This window comes from Coregonus clupeaformis, chromosome 20 (genome assembly GCF_020615455.1).
Source record: "Coregonus clupeaformis isolate EN_2021a chromosome 20, ASM2061545v1, whole genome shotgun sequence".
NCBI lineage: Eukaryota > Metazoa > Chordata > Actinopteri > Salmoniformes > Salmonidae > Coregonus > Coregonus clupeaformis.
Window position 1 is genome coordinate 15,785,480 of NC_059211.1, and position 19,063 is coordinate 15,804,542.

The following is a 19,063-nucleotide window of genomic DNA, read 5'->3' on the forward strand; positions in this document are numbered from 1 at the left end:
AATATTTTTTGTCAAGCTAAGCATTATTTTGTTACATTATAGGAGTAACTCTAGTAGGCCTAAAACGTTCTTCCTCACCTCAAGTTCAAATGTCGGAGTCAGTTGGAGCGCCGGTGCGCACTGCCTTTATGTCATAGGCCTGCAGTATAATGGGCTAATAGCCACACCACACCAAACCTTCACAAATGTTTCTGAACTTTATTAGGGTAATATCAAAAGTAAGTCAAGCCACTAGGGAAATACAAACAGGTTATTATATTGTGGCAGACACAACAGTACAGTTTAAACTTAATTTGGCCAAAGAAAATGGCTCAACAGAATGAAACAAAACACTTGTGAACTGGTTTAAATATTCCCAAAAGTGTTGATTAAGCTATATTGCAGCAATTACAAATCAAGGCTAGTGTCTACCGTATCTATCACATGACAGCAATAGGATAAGGATATTTATTTAACTTAAACAAAATAAGGCTATAAAGATCACATTTTTAATTTAGCCAATGAAAATGTAAACAGAATTAATCAAAATAGGTTTTGCATATTTAAAGAACTGGTTTAGATTAATAAATAGGCTAACAATGATTACAATCATATACAATAATAATGATAAAACAAATGTTTATAAATATGAAAAAATTAATAACTTCAAGTTCCAAAATTGCATCCTACCTGAATAGCAAGTTACACAGTAGCCTGCATTTGGCCGCACCAATGTTCTTCTCATCTTTGTCCACTACAATAGTAAGACTTGTCCATATGGAGGACATTCCCCTTTTAGGCTTTTCACTATAGGCATACTCTCTAACTTTTGTTTTACATTAAAAAGGCATCCATTTTCGCAATCAACAGTAGCCTAGGCCAAGGCTCCTCTCGCTCTCTCTCTCCCTCTCTCACCTTAGCAGCAGGCGCATGCACATAAGGCAGCGCACAAGGACTGAGAGAATGGAGCTGGAGCGCGAAATCGGGGTGTATGATAGGCAGCCTTGGACAATTTGGCCGGCTACAATTTTATTATCGGCTCTTTAATTAATTTTATCGTCCCAAAACCGGCAATTACCAGCTAACGGAAACCATGGTATGAGTTGATACACTGAAATGCAGTTTGAATTTGCATTGTAATTGTAGATATACACTGAGTATACAAAACATTAAGAACACCTGCTCTTTCCATGACATAGACTGACCAGTTGAATCCAGGTGAAGGCTATGATCCCTTACTGATGTCACTTGTTAAATCCACTTCAATCAGTGTAGACTAAGGGGAGGAGACAGGTTAAAGAAGGATTGTAAAGCCCTGAGACAATTGAGACATGGATTGTGTGTGTGCCATTCAGAGGGTGAATTGGCAAGACAAAATATTTAAGTACCTTTGAGTGGGTTATGGTACTATGTGCCAGACGCACCTGTTTGTGTCAAGAACTGCAACGCTGCTGGGTTTTTCACGCTCAACAGTTTTCCGTGTGTATAAAGAATGGTCAACCACCCAAAGGACATCCAGCCAAATTCACAGAACTGCTGGAAGCATTGGAGTCAACATAGGCCAGCATCCCTGTGGAACACTTTGGACACCTTGTAGAGTCCATTCCTGACGAATTGAGGCTGTTCTGGGGGCAAAAGGGGGTGCAACTCAATATTAGGAAGGTGTCCCTAATGTTTGGTATACTCAGTGTATTTCAGTGGTTCAGTGTGTACTCCTAGTAGTCTTTTCCCTTTCTCTAGTCAGCTAAATGTCAGGATGCTAACCAAATTACAACTGTCAGATTGTTTCAATTACAGAGTTATTTTCGGACACAAAGGAGACCTTATTCTTCACCCAGCATGTATGAGCGTGTGTGTATACGTGTTGATGCTTGTGTGCATGTCTGGTCATCGACGTCAAACACAACCCAGTTTTCCTGAATTGGCCATTTTGAATCCTAAGATATGTGCCGTGACAGTCATTTAGATATTAACATGTTTTCAGCCAGGAAAGGCACCATTATGCAACAGAGAGTAAGCCTATTTTCCCCAGTGCACAAAGTCTGTCAGGCCTATAGCAGAGAATACTGTGCTTGGCTCAGATAAAGAGCATGTGTTTCACATCGACTGGGGTCAGTTCATCAACTAAAATCCAAATCAAGGGTGATTTTACAATTGTCTGAATTGAATTTCAATGCATTTTAAATACTCGGAATTGGAATTTACCCCAACTCTGGCGTGTCAATGAATGTGCCCACGTGTACTACATAAGGCATATGGTGCCATTGACCCAGCCCTAGTTTATTTTGGTTCTCATTGCTCTAAATAGCCCCAGCTGCCACCAATAGGGTCTGGTTCCAGCAGATACTTTCTCACGCCACAGATGCTGTGAGATATACAAGATGAGACAGGATGTCAAATGGTCCCAGAGAGGATGGTGCGTTACCACCACCAATCGCATGGGTGGTGAAATTGCATTTAGAATTAGAAGCTATTAGCTAGCGGCTAGCTAGTAGTGCTAGCTAGTAGCGCAGACAAAAGGGGTTAGTTATCAATATCTTTGCTAGTAGTACTAGCCACTAGCTAGCGCTACTTACTAGCTGCTACTAGCTAGCCGCTACTAGCTAGCCGCTACCTACAGTGCCTTCAGAAAGTATTCACATCACTGATCTACACACAGTACCCCCTAATGTCAAAATGGAATTATGTTTCTAGAAATGTTTACAAATTAATTAAAAATGAAAAGCTGAAATGTCTTGAGTCAGTAAGTATTCAAACCTTTTGTATTGGCAAGCCTAAATAAATTGAGAAGTAAAAATCTGCTTAACAAGTCACATAATAAGTTGCATGGACTCTCTGTGTGCAATAATAGTGTTTAACATGATATTTAATGACTACCCCATCTATGTACCCCACACATACAATTATTTGGAAGGTCTCTCAGTCCAGCAGTGAATTTCAAGCACAGATTCAACCACAAAGGCAGGTTATCCAATGCCTCGCAAAGAAGGGCACCTATTGGTAGATGGGTAATAAAAAGCAGACATTGTATATCCCTTTTGAGCATGGTGCAGTTATTAATTACACTTTGGATGGTTTATCAATACAACCAGTCACTACAAAGATACAGGAACCCTTCCTAACTCAGTTGCTGGAGAGGAAGGAAACTGCTCAGGGATTTCACCATGAGGCCAATGGTGACTTTAAAACAGTTTAATTTCTGTGATAGGAAAACTGAGGATGGATCAACAACATTGTAGTTACTCCATAATACTAACATAAATGACAGAGTGAAAAGAAGGAAGCCTGAACAGAATAAAAAATATACCAAAGCATGCATCCTGTTTGCAATAAGGCACTAAAGTAATACTGGAAAAATGTGGCAAATAAATGATATTTTTGTCCTCAATACACAGTGTTATGTTTGGGGCAAATCCAACACAACACATCACTGAGTACCACTTCATGTATTTTCAAGCATTGTGGTGGCTGCATCATGTTATGTGTGTGCTTGTCATTGGCAAGGACTAGGGAGTTTTTTAGGATAAATGAAACCAAATAGAGCTAAGCACAGGCAAAATCCTAGTGGAAAATATGGATAGTCTGCTTTCCAACAGACTCTGGGAGACAAATTCACCTTTCAGCAGGACAATTACCTAAAACACAAGGCCAAATATATGATGGAGTTGCTTACCAAGACTACATTGAATGTTCCCAAGTGGCCTAGTTACAGTTTTGACTTAAATTGTCTTGAAAATCTATGTCAAGGCTTGAAAATGGCAGACTAGCAATGATCAACAACCAACCTGACAGAGCCTGAAGAAAATATTGTACAATCCAGGTGTGCAAAGCTCCTAGAGATTCACCCAGAAAGACTCACAGCTGTAATCACTGCCAAAGGTGATTCTAACATGTATTGACTCAGGGGATTGAATATTTATCTAATCAAGATATATTTGTTTTATTTTCTGTACATTTAAAATAAATGTTAGAATTATTGTTCCACTTTGAAATTAGAGTATTTTGTGTAGATCATTGACAAAAAATGACAAATAAATCTATTTGAATCTGACTTTGTAACACAACAAATTGTGGAAAAGGTTAAGGGGTATGAATACTTTGAAGTCACTGGAGCTAGCGCTACTAGCTAGCCACTAGCCTGCTAGCATTAGTAGCTAGCCGGTGACAGCTAAAGCACAAGCAACACTGGTTGTTTGGTTGTAGTGATTTTTGGCATTAACATTGTATCAAACAATTATCAAAACTAAATTCATCGAGAACACGTAGCTAGCTAGCTTACTTTTCCAACTTCGACCACTATGATACTAACATAACGCCCTGGACCAGAGCCAATGCGTCGACTGGTATGTGCGTAGCACACTGATGCCCTGGAACACATCGAGAGTTCAGGTTGCTCCTAAACATACCAACAGCTGGATTTTTCTCGCTTTCCCTGCCGCCAATATATTTAGCTTGGCATCATTTTGAATTGGAAATATTTGATGTATGGCATATTTTAGCCTTGGGAATGTATTTTGTATGGCATATTTTAGCATTAGGAGTGTATTTTAGCATTGGGAATATAATTATGCATTGTAAAAATACATTTTGTATGGCTCATGGATAAATTACTAGACAGAAAGCTACTTCAGAGATGGCGAAATGAGTCTGGAATTATCTATAGTAAGCAACAGAGGGTTATTAGCTGTGTTTTGTGGGTCTGATGTTAGTCATGTAGACCCACATGTATGCTGAAGGCTTATATGCAACTTGAATGGAAAAAGTGAGGGTGAAATAGTGTCTTCTGCCACTTTCAAGGCTGTCTGTGGTCAGATATGACTGTTCGAGAGAGGGGAGGCATGAGTGTGAGAGAAAAGGATGGGTGAGAGAGGTTTTTAGGGGTTCCATATTATGTTGGTGTGTGTCGTCTAAAGATCCCATGGCAAATATGTAGGGGTGTACGGAAGCTTTTAGTATGGATTAGTTTTTTGGCTAGTGCTCTTTCTGCAAGGAACTTCACTCCCCCCCAATAATCAGATAAGCTTTAATGTCATGAATGACAAGGCCGCTATTGCAAAAGCGAAGTGAGATAACGGCATCAAAAATAACAGTAAAACATTTATAGAAATAAAATAAATACCTAAATATTCATGTGATAATCTAAAAAGCATTTTGCGTGTGTAGGACATCCAGACAAGCCTCTGTGGCATATTCTTTTTCAGATTTAAGCTCTGTCCTTTCATCAGTAGCTGGCTCTACATCTCTCTTTATTTCTCTCTCTCTTTCTCTCTCTCTCTTTCTCTTTCCTATTCATATTGTTTTCAGATAATGTCTCCCCTTTCTCTACTTTTCTCTCTTCTCTCTGTGCTGGTCTCTGTCTTATCTTTCCAGGACATCACACCTGAACCCCTTTACACACACACACACTCTCTAGTGTTCAGTCGTCAGGAACAGAAGGGCTGAGGGGGGTGGAGAGTCCTCTCATAAAGTTCCTATTGTTCACTGGGTAGAACCAAAGCCAGTGGAGCATTAACAATGCTGACGTGCTGTCTTATCAACCACACACATTCAGTACCCATTTTAAGCTACCAAATACAGTATAGAACAGGTTTGCCTGCTTAGATCTTTCTGTGGATTCCTTTCTTGTTTCTTACCTGTCTGTCAGGTAATGGGTCATATTATATTATATGAGAACCGGTGTGTGAGTCCTCTTAAGACACTGGGCCTAACATTTTATCAGGCTTAGAACAAACACAGGACGAAAACAATGTCTGTAATAGAGAATAGGATGGCAATAAGGCAATAGGATGTAATGTCGTATTGTGTAACTGAGAGCACTTGAGAACCACTTGACAACTCCAGTCACTGAGTAACTATGGTAAACTCATGCAACCCCTACTCTCTCTGTCTCTCAAATTCTCTCTTGCCCTCCTCCCCCATCTCTCTCTCTCTCTACTGTACTTGCCCTTTCTCTTTTGCTCATCCTTATTTGTCTTCTCTTTCTCAGCCAGTGAGCTCCTATCTCTTCCTCTCGTCTGTCTCTCTGCTCTCTTTCTCAGCCAGTGAGCTCCTATCTCTTCCTCTCGTCTGTCTCTCTGCTCTCTTTCTCAGCCAGTGAGCTCCTATCTCTTCCTCTCGTCTCTCTCTGCTCTCTTTCTCAGCCAGTGAGCTCCTATCTCTTCCTCTCGTCTGTCTCTCTGCTCTCTTTCTCAGACAGTGAGCTCCCATTTCTCTCTCGCTCTTTCTTTTCTCCTTTTCTCCCTCTCATCCAGTGAGCTCCTATCTTTGGCGGTCTCAGCCGGTGAGCTGTGCCCCCCTTCTGTAATGGCCTCTGGTGGCCCTATCCATTAACAAAGTCCCTCCCCTCTGTGACTCGTTACGCCCCAGACCTGTAATCCACATCCTAGCAGCAGCTACCATGGAAACGCCAAGGGCTGAGCAACCCTTGTCCCTGCACTCCAAACAGCGGAGAGAAACAATTTCCTTAGAAACTGACCTGGCTGGCAGAGACCAAATGTGTTGCCGTGTTATGGAGTGTTCTCTTGTGTGCACTGTGCAGGTGTATAATGTATCCTACCTTAAAAACAGTGTTTAGGTGTTGCAATTAGGGTGAGGGCAGTTATTACTTTCTGCTTTTTGAAGAAATGTGTTTATGATACTTGTATGTTACTCTGTTGTTCATCTCCTTTGTTGGTTGTGCTTCTGCTGGTAAATAGAGGCTGAAGTGGTTTAACATGTAAATGAACAGGTGTACACAAAGCAAATGTACGCTGCACAGAGTAGTATGGTCATTAGGTATGCCTCAGAGGGTAACTTGTCACAGCCATTTTGTGCCTAGGCTAAAAGCACCTTACAGTTGATAAAGTTCCCTAGAAAAAAGCAGTGAATAGGAGTGCATTGATTCAGTTCAAAGAAAAATGTTTCAACTGGGCCCACTGTTCTTTTCCATGTTGAAACAAAAAAGAACAAATGAAGCAAATCTAGTTTGGTGTTCTTTCTGTCCCTGGATCAGCAGCTCACCCAGCTCTGCATTGTATCTAGTCGGAGACGCAGAACCGTACCCAGTTTGAATTCCTTTAAAATACCCTTGCTTCCTTTGTTCCTTGAAGGAATTGGATGGCAGGAAGTAATGTAATGTAAACATATCCTTTATATATGCCATCACTTACATATCAGTGATTAGCCTACCTCGGGTAAGGGAGAAAAATATGCATTTTAAGTAATTGTAACAGAACCCAGGCTCAAACCCTATTCTTTAGTCTTGTTAGTGTCACCATCTTGTGGTCGAAAACATTACACTTTAAACACTTCAATAAAGTTGATTCAATTCAACGCCATTCATTTCAATTCAAAACAACCCCATCTACCAACACTCAATTTCCCACTCCGCCTCTCCTGTCACCCCTCCAGGTGCCCACCAAGAAGCTGAAGAAGTTTGAGAAGGAGTACCAGACCCTGAGAGAGAGCCAGCTGCAGCAGGAGGACCCCATCGACCGCTACCAGGTAAGAAACAGACTGTGCTCTGTTATGTCTTAACTACTGCTCCAGGATCAGATTACTCTTACCTCCCATTCTAACGTCACCTGCTAGGCAGATATCTGACCCTGTATGAGTGGTTAGGGGCCTTACTTCCACTACAATTACCCCAGTGTTTCCCATAGCTAGTGTTGAGTGTTACAGTATACCTCCTAAAAAATTGGACCTCAGAAAACGGGTTGTTTGTAGGTATAGATGATGCTTCGGAAGTCTGTGGTATCCTACCTAAGAAACATCTGATATCCTTCCCTGTAGACCCCAGTCCCACCCTCTCTCTCCCCCTCCCTCCCTCTCTCCCTCCAGTCTCGGCTCAGGTCTATGTAGAACACTGCGCTGATCATGGCAGACTACGCAGGGCGTACACAGACTCAGTGGAGAGAAAGAATGAAACAAATAGAGACTTTTGTTATGAGTGGAGGCCATAGACTTGTGCTGGTCAAAGATAAGGAAAAGGAAAGATATGTCTCAGGGCTTTCCTCTGTTCATAGGAATGATTCTGAATAACGAAACCAAATAGCCTACAACCTCATCTAGTTGTAAAGTGACTGTGACGTGTGAATGAAACTGACGTCTCATTGTTTGTCAGGAAAACCTGTAGAATTTTATCCATGTGGGATTGATTTTAGTATTACTGTTCATGAGAAAAAAACTGACATTAAAGTTATAATTAGGCTGTGGCTGTTACGACCGAGCTTGGATGTATTTTCGACCAGGCTAATGTTTTGTTCATGTGCTGTGCAAAAACCTTACCCCCAATGGCCTGCTGCCCTGGACTATTCGTATGGGCTAACGCCACAAAGGCAGTATCAAGGGCAGTTTTTAAATTGTATTTATTTAATCTTTATTTATACAGGTTTGTCTAGTTGACATAAAAATCTATCTGAAAGAGAGACCTGTTCTTATATTTTGAATGCTTGAATAGATGGGCCTGGCCTGTAGTTTTCAGGTCTCTGTCATGTAGGCTAGATTACGTTTCACCTCTACTTCAGCCCCTGATTCAGCTTTTTCACCAACTTTGCAATGTTCACCCATACGAAAGGACAGCAGGGCATTTCAGCAAGGGATTTGTGTGGCACATATGCAGAAAGTTACACTGCCATTACAATTATTACTGACAAACGTTTAAAAGAGAAGCTAGTTTTCAAGTTCATTGTTGTTTGGGACCATGTTCCTAAGTGTTTTTTTTATTTTTTTTTTATGTTCTATAAATTTTTCTTAAACGCTTTTATATTTTAGTTTTTTACGATACATTACAATTTCATTTTGTTGTACCTACTGCAAGACTCACATTGTGTTTGTATTCATGCCATTCTGATTTTAAATATGTAATGCCTAAAGCAATGCACAGAATTTTTATTAGTTCTTAACTGACACAAATACAATACATTTTATTTTGTAACAGAACATGCAGGTTGTTGGATGAGATTCTAAGCCATCTTTCTACAGAGCCTGAGTTACATGAGTTTGAGTATCCTCATTCCTTATAAAGAAAGACATTTAATGAAATCAATTATGATCCGTTTGAAGTCTGTTGCTATTTTAGATCAAATGAGGCCACTGATCCTTTTTAAAATGTATCCTTTCCTTCCTGAAAACAACAAATTCCACCATGTCAGATCAGAAATGACCTCAAAGAAAGAATAAGTAGGGAATGCATTTTAAAAGTATTTGGACAGGCCCCAACTGTTCAGTTCGGTGTTAAAACTTAGTGGAGGTCTCATAACATTTCCTATGTGTCCTCCATCCCCTTCTCACACCACTAAACTCATCAGCCCCTGTGAAACACAGAGAGAACGAATACAGGGAAGGGTGTGATGGAGGGAAGTGAGAGGAGGAGAGGGAGACCAGTGGGAGGGGTGTCATGTGGAATGAAATAACTGACCTGTGAGTGTGAGAGAGTGAGAGAACTGACCTGTGAGTGTGAGTGTGTTGCTGTAGTATTTGTTCCCAGCATCATCATTGTTGTGACTCTGGATAGACCACTGTAAGAGAAAAGGTAAGCAGACTCCCAAGTCTGAGTTTATGCAGCTTAGCTCAGTCTCCTGTCTGCTTTCTGCCTGTTGTCGGGTTTTCTGTGCGCAAACAGAGCAGCATTCTTGTTTAACATAGATGCGTCAAATCGTGAATGGTGTGAAACACGTGACACAGGTCACACACACACTGCATTGTGTGTGTGAGCGTGTGTGTGCCAGTGGCCCAGACATTGGTCTAGGGGGGCAGGATGGGGTTCGGTCAGGTGACCCAGCTTGGTCTCCATGACAACTGGAACATCCCCACCATTGTCATGTGAGACCACTTACAGGCAGACAATCAGACAAGATGGTCCTGGTCATAAGATCTTGTTTATGGACAACAATTACTTTCTGTGCCTGCCTGCGTGTGTGTGTGCCTGCGATATTTGAAATGGCGTTAAATGTGTGCCAGTTTGTTCCATAGAATAACTGGTAATACGGTTACTTGATTATTGTATATCGATGTTGTTGGTCCTTCTCAGTTCTATTTGAAGGACCTTTGAACAAACCTTCATTCAAATACTAAAGCATCAGGGGAAATAGCAATACACCTAGTCAAACAGTACAACATGGATGTGGTTGTTATTGTACAATAACAGAGGCAGGAAGTTCAAATGATGGTGAAACATTAACTGTATGTGGTGTGCCTGCTTGCTGTGTGTGTGCAGCAAATGAACTGTCGCTACATTTGCAGAAAGAACAAGTTGTGTAAGTGTTTCTCCACATACTGTGCATAGTCTTATTGTGTGTGTGTGTGTGTGTGTTGGCCACAGAGAGAGAACCGTCGTCTACAGGAGGCCAGCATGCGTCTGGAGCAAGAGAACGATGACCTGGCCCACGAGCTGGTCACCAGTAAGATCGCCCTGCGGACCGACCTGGACCAGGCGGAGGACAAGGCAGACGTGCTGAACAAGGAGCTGCTCTGCACCAAACAACGCCTGGTGGAGACAGAGGAGGAGAAGAGGAGGCAGGCGGAGGAAACTGCACAGGTAACATAGCTCACATTCACACAGTTAACCAGTTTGCCAGATCTATCTCTGCTTAAGCCAGCAGTATCACAATATCATGGTCATATTTGCGTTGACAATGGAAAATAACTTGGCTATAGCAGAAACAGATCTGACAACCAGGCTAAATGAAGATATAGAATTGAATTAAATTAAATTGATAAGCCTAGAGTTGCAAAATTCCGGGGACTTTCAATAAATTACCTGGTTTCCCGAAATCCCAGTCGGAAGTTCCCGGAATCAGGAGGGAATGAGCAGAAAATCCGGTCTCCTCCAACCAGGAATTCTGGAAAACCTGGGAATTTATTGAAAGTTCCTGAAATTTTGCAACCCTTGATAAGCCACCAAGTGTACAGACTGTTGTTCCAGCTTCAGCGCTGCTCATCAGGACAACCATTGGCTGTATCTGGTGTGTTAGTGCTGGGTTGTAACAAAACCCTGTTGCTTCCCAGGACCAGGGCTTGGTGACCACTACTGGAGAGCTGTGGAGGCTTCCTGTGAAACCTGCAGGCCTTATTTTTTTTCTCCCATGTCTTAATAGTGGTGATAAGGATGATCAATGTTACCGTTTTTATTTTTTTTCAACAATATAAATCGACATGCTTTTTCATATAGACATTAAATCAGTATGATACCGTCCTATCATTTTCCTGCGCTATAAAAGATGAGGCACATCACACAAAGGTTACTCTCGTTTGTCTTGGTTTATGTCACATTCTTTATTGTGAACTACCGCCAGATAGTTGTATTGCAGTCTCCCAATATCAGTCTCCAGTGTCTGCAGACCGTAAAGTAGCAAGTGTTTTGCCTTCTTACCCTGTCTGTCCAGATCAAAGAGGTGTTCAGGAGAGAGCTAGAGAAAGCTGAGTCGGAGATCAAGAAGACCACGGCCATCATCGCTGAATACAAACAGGTAGGATCCAGAGTCACGGAAGAGAGGGGAGCATCGCGTATAGCCATCATTCTAACCACATTGACCTTAACTTTTAGACCCAGATAAATCCATAAGACTAGTTTATAGTTACTCGTATGATTTCATGGTTTTACATTTTGTCGTTACCTTTAGCACATTGACTCATCTTGTGGAACTGACCACCAAGTCACAGCCTTGCCATATGAACTAATCGACTTTGTGTGTGGGTGGGCAGGCGGTTGCTTGTATGTTGTGTGGTGATGTCTGTTTAACCTGTGATATTCTATGTGGAAGCAGCAGCACTTTTGAATGTCCAAGACACATTTCCCCTCGGGGACAATACAATGAATCCTAATCCTACAGTGTCTCAATGATGGTGTATCTGAAAGGTCAACGAACCTGTCCAGTTAATGTGTAATTGCTTTGTAAACAACAAGTAATGCCCTCAAAGTCAACTCTGGACAGGTATCAGGTAGAACACAAAACCAGCAGGCTCCTGACCTTGTAGGGTAAGAGTTGAATACCCCTGTAGTAAAGGTTGTCCTCCTGTGTCCCCCCAGATCTGTTCTCAGCTCAGCACCCGGCTAGAGAAGCAGCAGACTGCCACCAAGGAGGAGCTGGACATCATCAAGGTAGTACAGAGCAACGATGTACAGTATTTTTATATCTTGTGTGTTTTTGTTGTGCCTTGTTATTTTTTAGTATTACATTGTTATTGATTACTGCATTGTTGGGGTTAAAGCTGTCAAGAAAGGCATTTCACTGTACTTGTGCATGTGACATTAAAACTATGTCATTATTTGTGTTATTGGAATGCTGTGCTTTTTTTATCTGTGTTTTTGTTGAGCTGCCGCCTTGGTCGTCTCCCTCGTAAAAGTTGTCTTCTGACCTTAACAATGGAATTCCTGGTATAATTTTTTAAAAATACAAATAAATGATTGTGAGATGACAAACACCGTAGGCATTATGATGACAATGCAACGTGTTGCTTTTAGTACATTGATGTTCCTCCTCTCTCCCTGCAGAGCAAGGTGATGGCGTGTGAGCGCTGCAGGGAGGTGTTCAGTAAAGAAGGGCCTCTCCAGATGCCCCCTCCCAGCAGAGACAACAGGGACAGTGAGCTGGATGAGGAGAAGGACTCCCTGAAGACCCAGCTCAGAGAACTGGAGCTAGAGCTGGCCCAGACCAAACTACAGCTGGTGGAGGCCAAGTGCAAGATACAGGTCAGATGCTATGCAGGCAGCGCTGCGATATCGCACTCAATGTAGGGGTCATTCCATGTCATTCCAGCAAGCCATGACACCCACCATCTCAGATTGTTCTGAAATCGTTTCTGTAGTTAAACTGATCAAATTAGCATTCCTGAAACATTATTTTGTTGAAATATTTTGATTTGTAGGATTCATATAATCTTCAATAAATGTAGTACCTAACATCTGATTTGGACCATAATTCTTCCTAACAATGAGTAAGACGTAAGGAATCCAATAAAATGATCAATAGCCACCCACAGACCCTCACATCAATCCCACCCCAACAACCAGTATACAGTATCAGGCTTAACAACACAATTGGCCACACAATTTATTTTCATCATGAGCAAAAGCTATTTGTTTTCTGCCCAAGGTCGCAAACAAAATGTAGTGATCCATTTAATAAACACGAGAGACCAGCAAAATGGATAGAAGGGTGTGGTGGCAATAGTAGGAACAGCAGCATCTAGTGGGCAGAACTTGGTACCTTCGCACAGATTTATGGTAAAGAATGCAATAGACTTCAATGGCTAATTTCTCTGAACAGGGGAAAAGAAACATCACCAAATTAACAGGGAATACATTACAAAGGATGAAGAAGCAATACCCCAAGCAGCTGCTCCATAATACTTGTCAGACATAGAGAACTGAAACTGTATACTGGTTATTGGGTGGTATTAGTGTGAGGGTCTGTGGGTGGCTATTCATCATTTTATTGGATTCCTTACGTCTTACTCATTGTTGGGAAGAATTATGGTCCAAATCGGATGTTAAATACTATATTTATTGAAGATTATATGAATCCTATAAATTAAAAGGCCAATTTGGGTGCGATCAGTTAGCTTAATTTCTCAGAGATATTATAGTTCAACAAAAGAATGTTTCAGGAATGCTAATCTTATCTGTTTCTAACTACAGAAACGATTTCAGAACAATCTGAGATGCTGGTGTCTCAATCCTCTTTCTTGTGCTTTTTGAGGTGGAATGACTGTAGTACGATAAAGCAATATACAGTGAGGGAAAAAAGTATTTGATCCCCTGCTGATTTTGTACGTTTGCCCACTGACAAAGACATGATCAGTCTATAATTTTAATGGTAGGTTTATTTGAACAGTGAGAGACAGAATAACAACACAAATATCCAGAAAAACGCATGTCAAAAATGTTATGAATTGATTTGCATTTTAATGAGGGAAATAAGTATTTGACCCCTCTGCAAAACATGACTTAGTACTTGGTGGCAAAACCCTTGTTGGCAATCACAGAGGTCAGACGCTTCTTGTAGTTGGCCACCAGGTTTGCACACATCTCAGGAGGGATTTTGTCCCACTCCTCTTTGCAGATCTTCTCCAAGTCATTAAGGTTTCGAGGCTGACGTTTGGCAAGTCGAACCTTCAACTCCCTCCACAGATTTTCTATGGGATTAAGGCTGGAGACTCCAGGACCTTAATGTGCTTCTTCTTGAGCCACTCCTTTGTTGCCTTGGCCGTGTGTTTTGGGTCATTGTCATGCTGGAATACCCATCCACGACCCATTTTCAATGCCCTGGCTGAGGGAAGGACGTTCTCACCCAAGATTTGACGGTACATGGCCCCGTCCATCGTCCCTTTAATGCAGTGAAGTTGTTCTGTCCCCATAGAAGAAACCCCCCCCCCAAAGCATAATATTTCCACCTCCATGTTTGACGGTGGGGATGGTGTTCTTGAGGTCATAGGCAGCATTCCTCCTCTTCCAAACACGGCGAGTTGAGTTGATGCCAAAGAGCTCGATTCTGGTCTCATCTGACCACAACATTTTCACCCAGTTCTCCTCTGAATCATTCAGATGTTCATTGGCAAACTTCAGACGGGCCTGTATATGTGCTTTCTTGCGCAGGGGGACCTTGCGGGCGCTGCAGGATTTCAGTCCTTCACGGCATAGTGTGTTACCAATTGCTTTCTTGGTGACTATGGTCCCAGCTGCCTTGAGATTATTGACAATATCCTCCCGTGTAGTTCTGGGCTGATTCCTCACCGTTCTCATGATCATTGCAACTCCACGAGGTGAGATCTTGCATGGAGCCCCAGGCCGAGGGAGATTGACAGTTATTTTGTGTTTCTTCCATTTGCGAATAATCGCACCAACTGTTGTCACCTTCTCACCAAGCTGCTTGGCGATGGTTTTGTAGCCCATTCCAGCCTTGTGTAGGTCTACAATCTTGTCCCTGACATCCTTGGAGAGCTCTTTGGTCTTGGCCATGGTGGAGAGTTTGGAATCTGATTGATTGATTGATTGCTTCTGTGGACAGGTGTCTTTTATACAGGTAACAAGCTGAGATTAGGAGCACTCCCTTTAAGAGTGTGCTCCTAATCTCAGCTCGTTACCTGTATAAAAGACACCTGGGAGCCAGAAATCTTTCTGATTGAGGGGGGGTCAAATAGTTATTTCCCTAAATAAAATGCAAATCAATTTATAACATTTTTGACATGCGTTTTTCTGGATTTTTTTGTTGTTATTCTGTCTCTCACTGTTCAAATAAATCTACCATTAAAATTATAGACTGATCATTTCTTTGTCAGTGGGCAAACGTACAAAATCAGCAGGGGATCAAATACTTTTTTCCCTCACTGTACATACACGCCTTCTGACAATTGGTGATTTGATATCCAATACCTGTTCGAAGCCATTGGATGTGCGTGCTCTATTTTCTATCCCTTTTGACTCTTCATGATTACGAAGATGACTATTCATGATGTATTATGGTGGCTGACTCATGCTTGCTGTGATGACTAATATTCATGCTTGCTATAATGACTGTTCATGATTATTATGCTGACTATTTTATTCCTTTATTCTGTCCATCCTCAGGAGTTGGAGCACCAGAGGGGCATCCTGATGAACGAGATCCAAGCGGCCAAAAACTCCTGGTTCAGCAAGACCCTGGGCTCCCTGAAAAGCTCCGGGGGCAGCACCTCCCAGTCCCAGCCCCCCTCCTCCCCCAAAGAGGGGCCGCCGTAAGCCCCTACAGAGACCAGAGGGGGGGGTGGGGGGGGGGGTCTGGAGGTCGTCTACTACAGTATGCACAGGAGAGCTTATGAACACTAGCTGAAAAACACCTGAGACAATGCAGTATTTCCTTTCCAGGGGGAGTGATAGCCGCAAAACAAAGTTCGTCCTCTACAGATCTTCCTCTCTCTCAAGATACTCCACTGGACCAGCCACCCTCAGTCACTTCTTCAATTCAGCTTTGATGAGACTTGACTGTCACGTGTCGTCCTTCGTGGTGTGTGGAACCAAGATGTAGAAAGACTGATAAATTTAGTGGGTTGTCATTTACACTGTTGGCCGGGCTCCGAATTCTCTTCAGCAAAATGGTGTCTTTGAAGTGAGAGGATAGCGGAGTACTATAGGAACTCTGTAGGTCCTTAGCATCGTCATAGTGGCCATGCAATACAACATCGCCACCTAGTGGTTATATATAGCTACTGCTGAGTATAGCTTATCAGCAGGATATGTGGCTAACTGATATGCTGAGAACTTTAACAAATCTAAACGCTCTAGCAGTCTTGATCCCGACTTGCAAGGATTGCGCAGCAGTTACCGGCAATAGTTTACCGTCTTAATTTTAAGAATTGTATTCGCTGCTTAAAAAAGGAAATTACTACAGGCATCTTCAGCCTAACATATCTTTACCGCTTTCCAAAAGGGGATACTGCATTCAGAATCTAAAAACAAAATCTTGTTTGTTCTTAATAGTAATATTACATAAACTATGTTTTCATATAAATATGTGTAACTAATTATTGGTCATTTTTAATCTTGTACAGTTCTAAAACAAAAAAGGAAGAAGTGCTCTGTAAATTTTTTTACCGTTTAGAATTTGAATGTCATCTTTGTAAATGTTGACGTAATTAAGCACATTTTTTAAAGGTCTAAGTCAAGTTAATCTCTGTTAACCCAGAGGTAAAATCTGTGTTCATACGTGTTGGAAATTGAGCGTTCCGGCAAAACTAGGTCTCCATCCTCGCTTAAGGAAACTCTCAGCCAAAGAGTTTATTTGAAAAAAACGGAGGTAACCTAACTAATGTGATGGCTACGTTTTATGAATGACTCCCCCATCTCTTCTTTTGGCAGCAGTAATTTGACTCTACTTTGCTGCTTTAACTGGACTCAAATCTCAATTTAAACTCAGCCCAACAGCTACTTTACAAAGCCTAGCACTCACCTAACCATGGCCTGTGAATTGGGCCAGTATAATATAGTACAGACATGGCTTCCCATTTCATATAAAACCTCATGACGATCAAATTAAATCGCACAATAGTATTTCATACTTCTGATCATTTTTATGATAAAGCACTGACCATGATGAGGTGAACAACAAGTAATTGAACATTCCAAAACGTCTATCCAAAGAGACTCAGTAGCAATGGCCATGCAGTTAGAATACATTGAAAGACTCAATAGCAATGGCCATGTGGTTTAGCATATGTTGGAAACACTCTCTCAATAGCAATGCCCATGTGGTTTAGCATATGTTGGAAACACTCTCTCAATAGCAATGCCCGGTCATTACACTCAGTTTCTAGAGCCAAATAAATTGATGTTTTTGCAGTCTCATACCACTGCTTTGACCTCCCTATTTGAAGCACCATAGCCTGTGGCGTTGGATTCACCCTTTGGACGAAGGCCGAGACATTGTGTGTACATGTATGTGTGTCCAACACTGACTAGTTCCGGTTGAAATGGTTCCCTTCCTTTTTTCGACTAAGCAGTGACTGTTCTTTTCTAATGCCCAGATCCATGTAAATGAAAGAATCAGAAGAAAGCCATCTCAATATATTATACTCTCAAAGGATCGTCACCTGTGCCATGATGACATACCTGTCCGCCATTTTAAGAGCAGGATGCGAGTTGACAAGGATACTACTACAGAGGGATCCGGGTCACGTCTCATTTGTCTTAACATGCTTCCTTTCCTCATCTCCATTCCTTTGTGAACACTGATCTGAAAAATCTTGAAAAATCTTGACAGTTGATTGAAAGTAATATGATGCTTTCAAGGCGTTTCACCTATTAGTGATTACAATGAAAAGGCATAAGGAAGCCAGTTAAGAGTATTTTAGGACACAGACATGTTTTTCAGTGTGTTATATAGACAGTCAGTCAGTTTGTCTTTCATATGTGTAACGTGATGGATTTCAAGGCGCTTCAGCCAGTGTCATATCAAGTTTAACGGGGTCTAGGCCTCAGTGTATGTTATGTGCACTAACATTGCATCAATATCTTAAACACTATTTTAAATGTTAATTTGTACTCAAGTTATTCAGAGAACAAACCTACTTTCTTTTATAATTCCTATTTTTTGTTGTTGAGAAGACAGCGGTCAAATTATAATCCAACTACAACGATGCAAAAAATAACTTCAGATTCACAATATTGTACAGTAAACTATACTTCAACAGTTGTTCTGCTTTAGTTTCCAACATGGTGGATTTGTCCCTCCATGTTCCTCGTCATTCCCACGTGAATCAGTGACTTTAACTCTAATGGTATTTTCTGTACTGTAATCGTCTGACGTACATCAATAAAATTCCGTTCTCTGTCCACCGATTGATTGTTCTTTCATTGTTTATCTTTTATCTCCAGTTCAAACAAAAACAAAGCGGACACCCTGCCACTGTTTTGCTAAACAGCTGAGGGATGGTTAGGATAGTTTTAACCATATTTTGAGGAAATAGTATAATTTTTTATTACATTGTTTACAAAGAATGGAGTAAAACAAGCATATTTTGGGCTCTGATTGGGTTCGACTGTTGAACTAATAAGCTCATGAGGCATTTCTAAGTTATATTCTTCAAGAATCAATAGGTATACACTTGAGTGTACAAAACATTAGGAACACCTGCTCTTTCCATGGCAGACTGACCAGGTGAAAGCTATTATCCCTTATTGATCCACTTCAATCAATTGATCCTGCAACTCAATATTAGGAAGGTGTTCTTAATGTTTTGTACGCTGTGTATATCGTTCATGTTAAAGTCAAAAAATCGATGAACCAATGGCAGATTGCTTCTTTAATCAAATAAAATGTGTCAGATACTCATATTAGCAGTTTGTTATACAACTGATGTAACGCTCCCAAGCCAATATTGGACTTCAAAATCAACGTTTTATTCCTTTTATATCAGCACACAGCAACTACCATCGTTAACAGATGCTGTGATAAATATTTCTGTAGAATACAAGAATCAAATCCAATTAATTTAGATTATTGTGATATGATCAAACATCAAAAATGTATAGAACTGTACACCTCCAATACACTCCCCCTCTTATGACTGATGTTAAATCATCTCATGTTTCTTAAATATGTCATCTTCAAAAAAAATATTAAAATGTAGG

The 19,063-nt window shown here is 41.1% G+C and overlaps 1 protein-coding gene across 6 annotated transcripts in view; it reads left to right on the top strand.

The window, feature by feature from the left end:
* The window catches only part of LOC121533712 (rab GTPase-activating protein 1-like), a 170,347-nt gene extending 152,082 nt beyond the window's left edge, over window positions 1-18,265 (top strand). For 4 of the 6 annotated variants that reach the window (XM_041839880.2, XM_041839881.2, XM_041839884.2 and 1 more), the window contains 6 exons: window positions 7,369-7,461; window positions 10,280-10,495; window positions 11,343-11,426; window positions 11,987-12,058; window positions 12,452-12,649; window positions 15,527-18,265. In XM_041839880.2, coding sequence (XP_041695814.2) covers window positions 7,369-7,461; window positions 10,280-10,495; window positions 11,343-11,426; window positions 11,987-12,058; window positions 12,452-12,649; window positions 15,527-15,676 — 813 coding nt within the window. In that variant the 3' untranslated portion in view covers window positions 15,677-18,265. Of the gene's footprint in view, window positions 1-7,368; window positions 7,462-7,749; window positions 9,005-10,279; window positions 10,496-11,342; window positions 11,427-11,986; window positions 12,059-12,451; window positions 12,650-15,526 lie in introns of those variants that run through there. The other 2 variants (XM_041839882.2, XM_041839883.2) reach the window with 2 other exon arrangements.
* The last annotated feature ends 798 nt before the right edge of the window (window positions 18,266-19,063 follow it).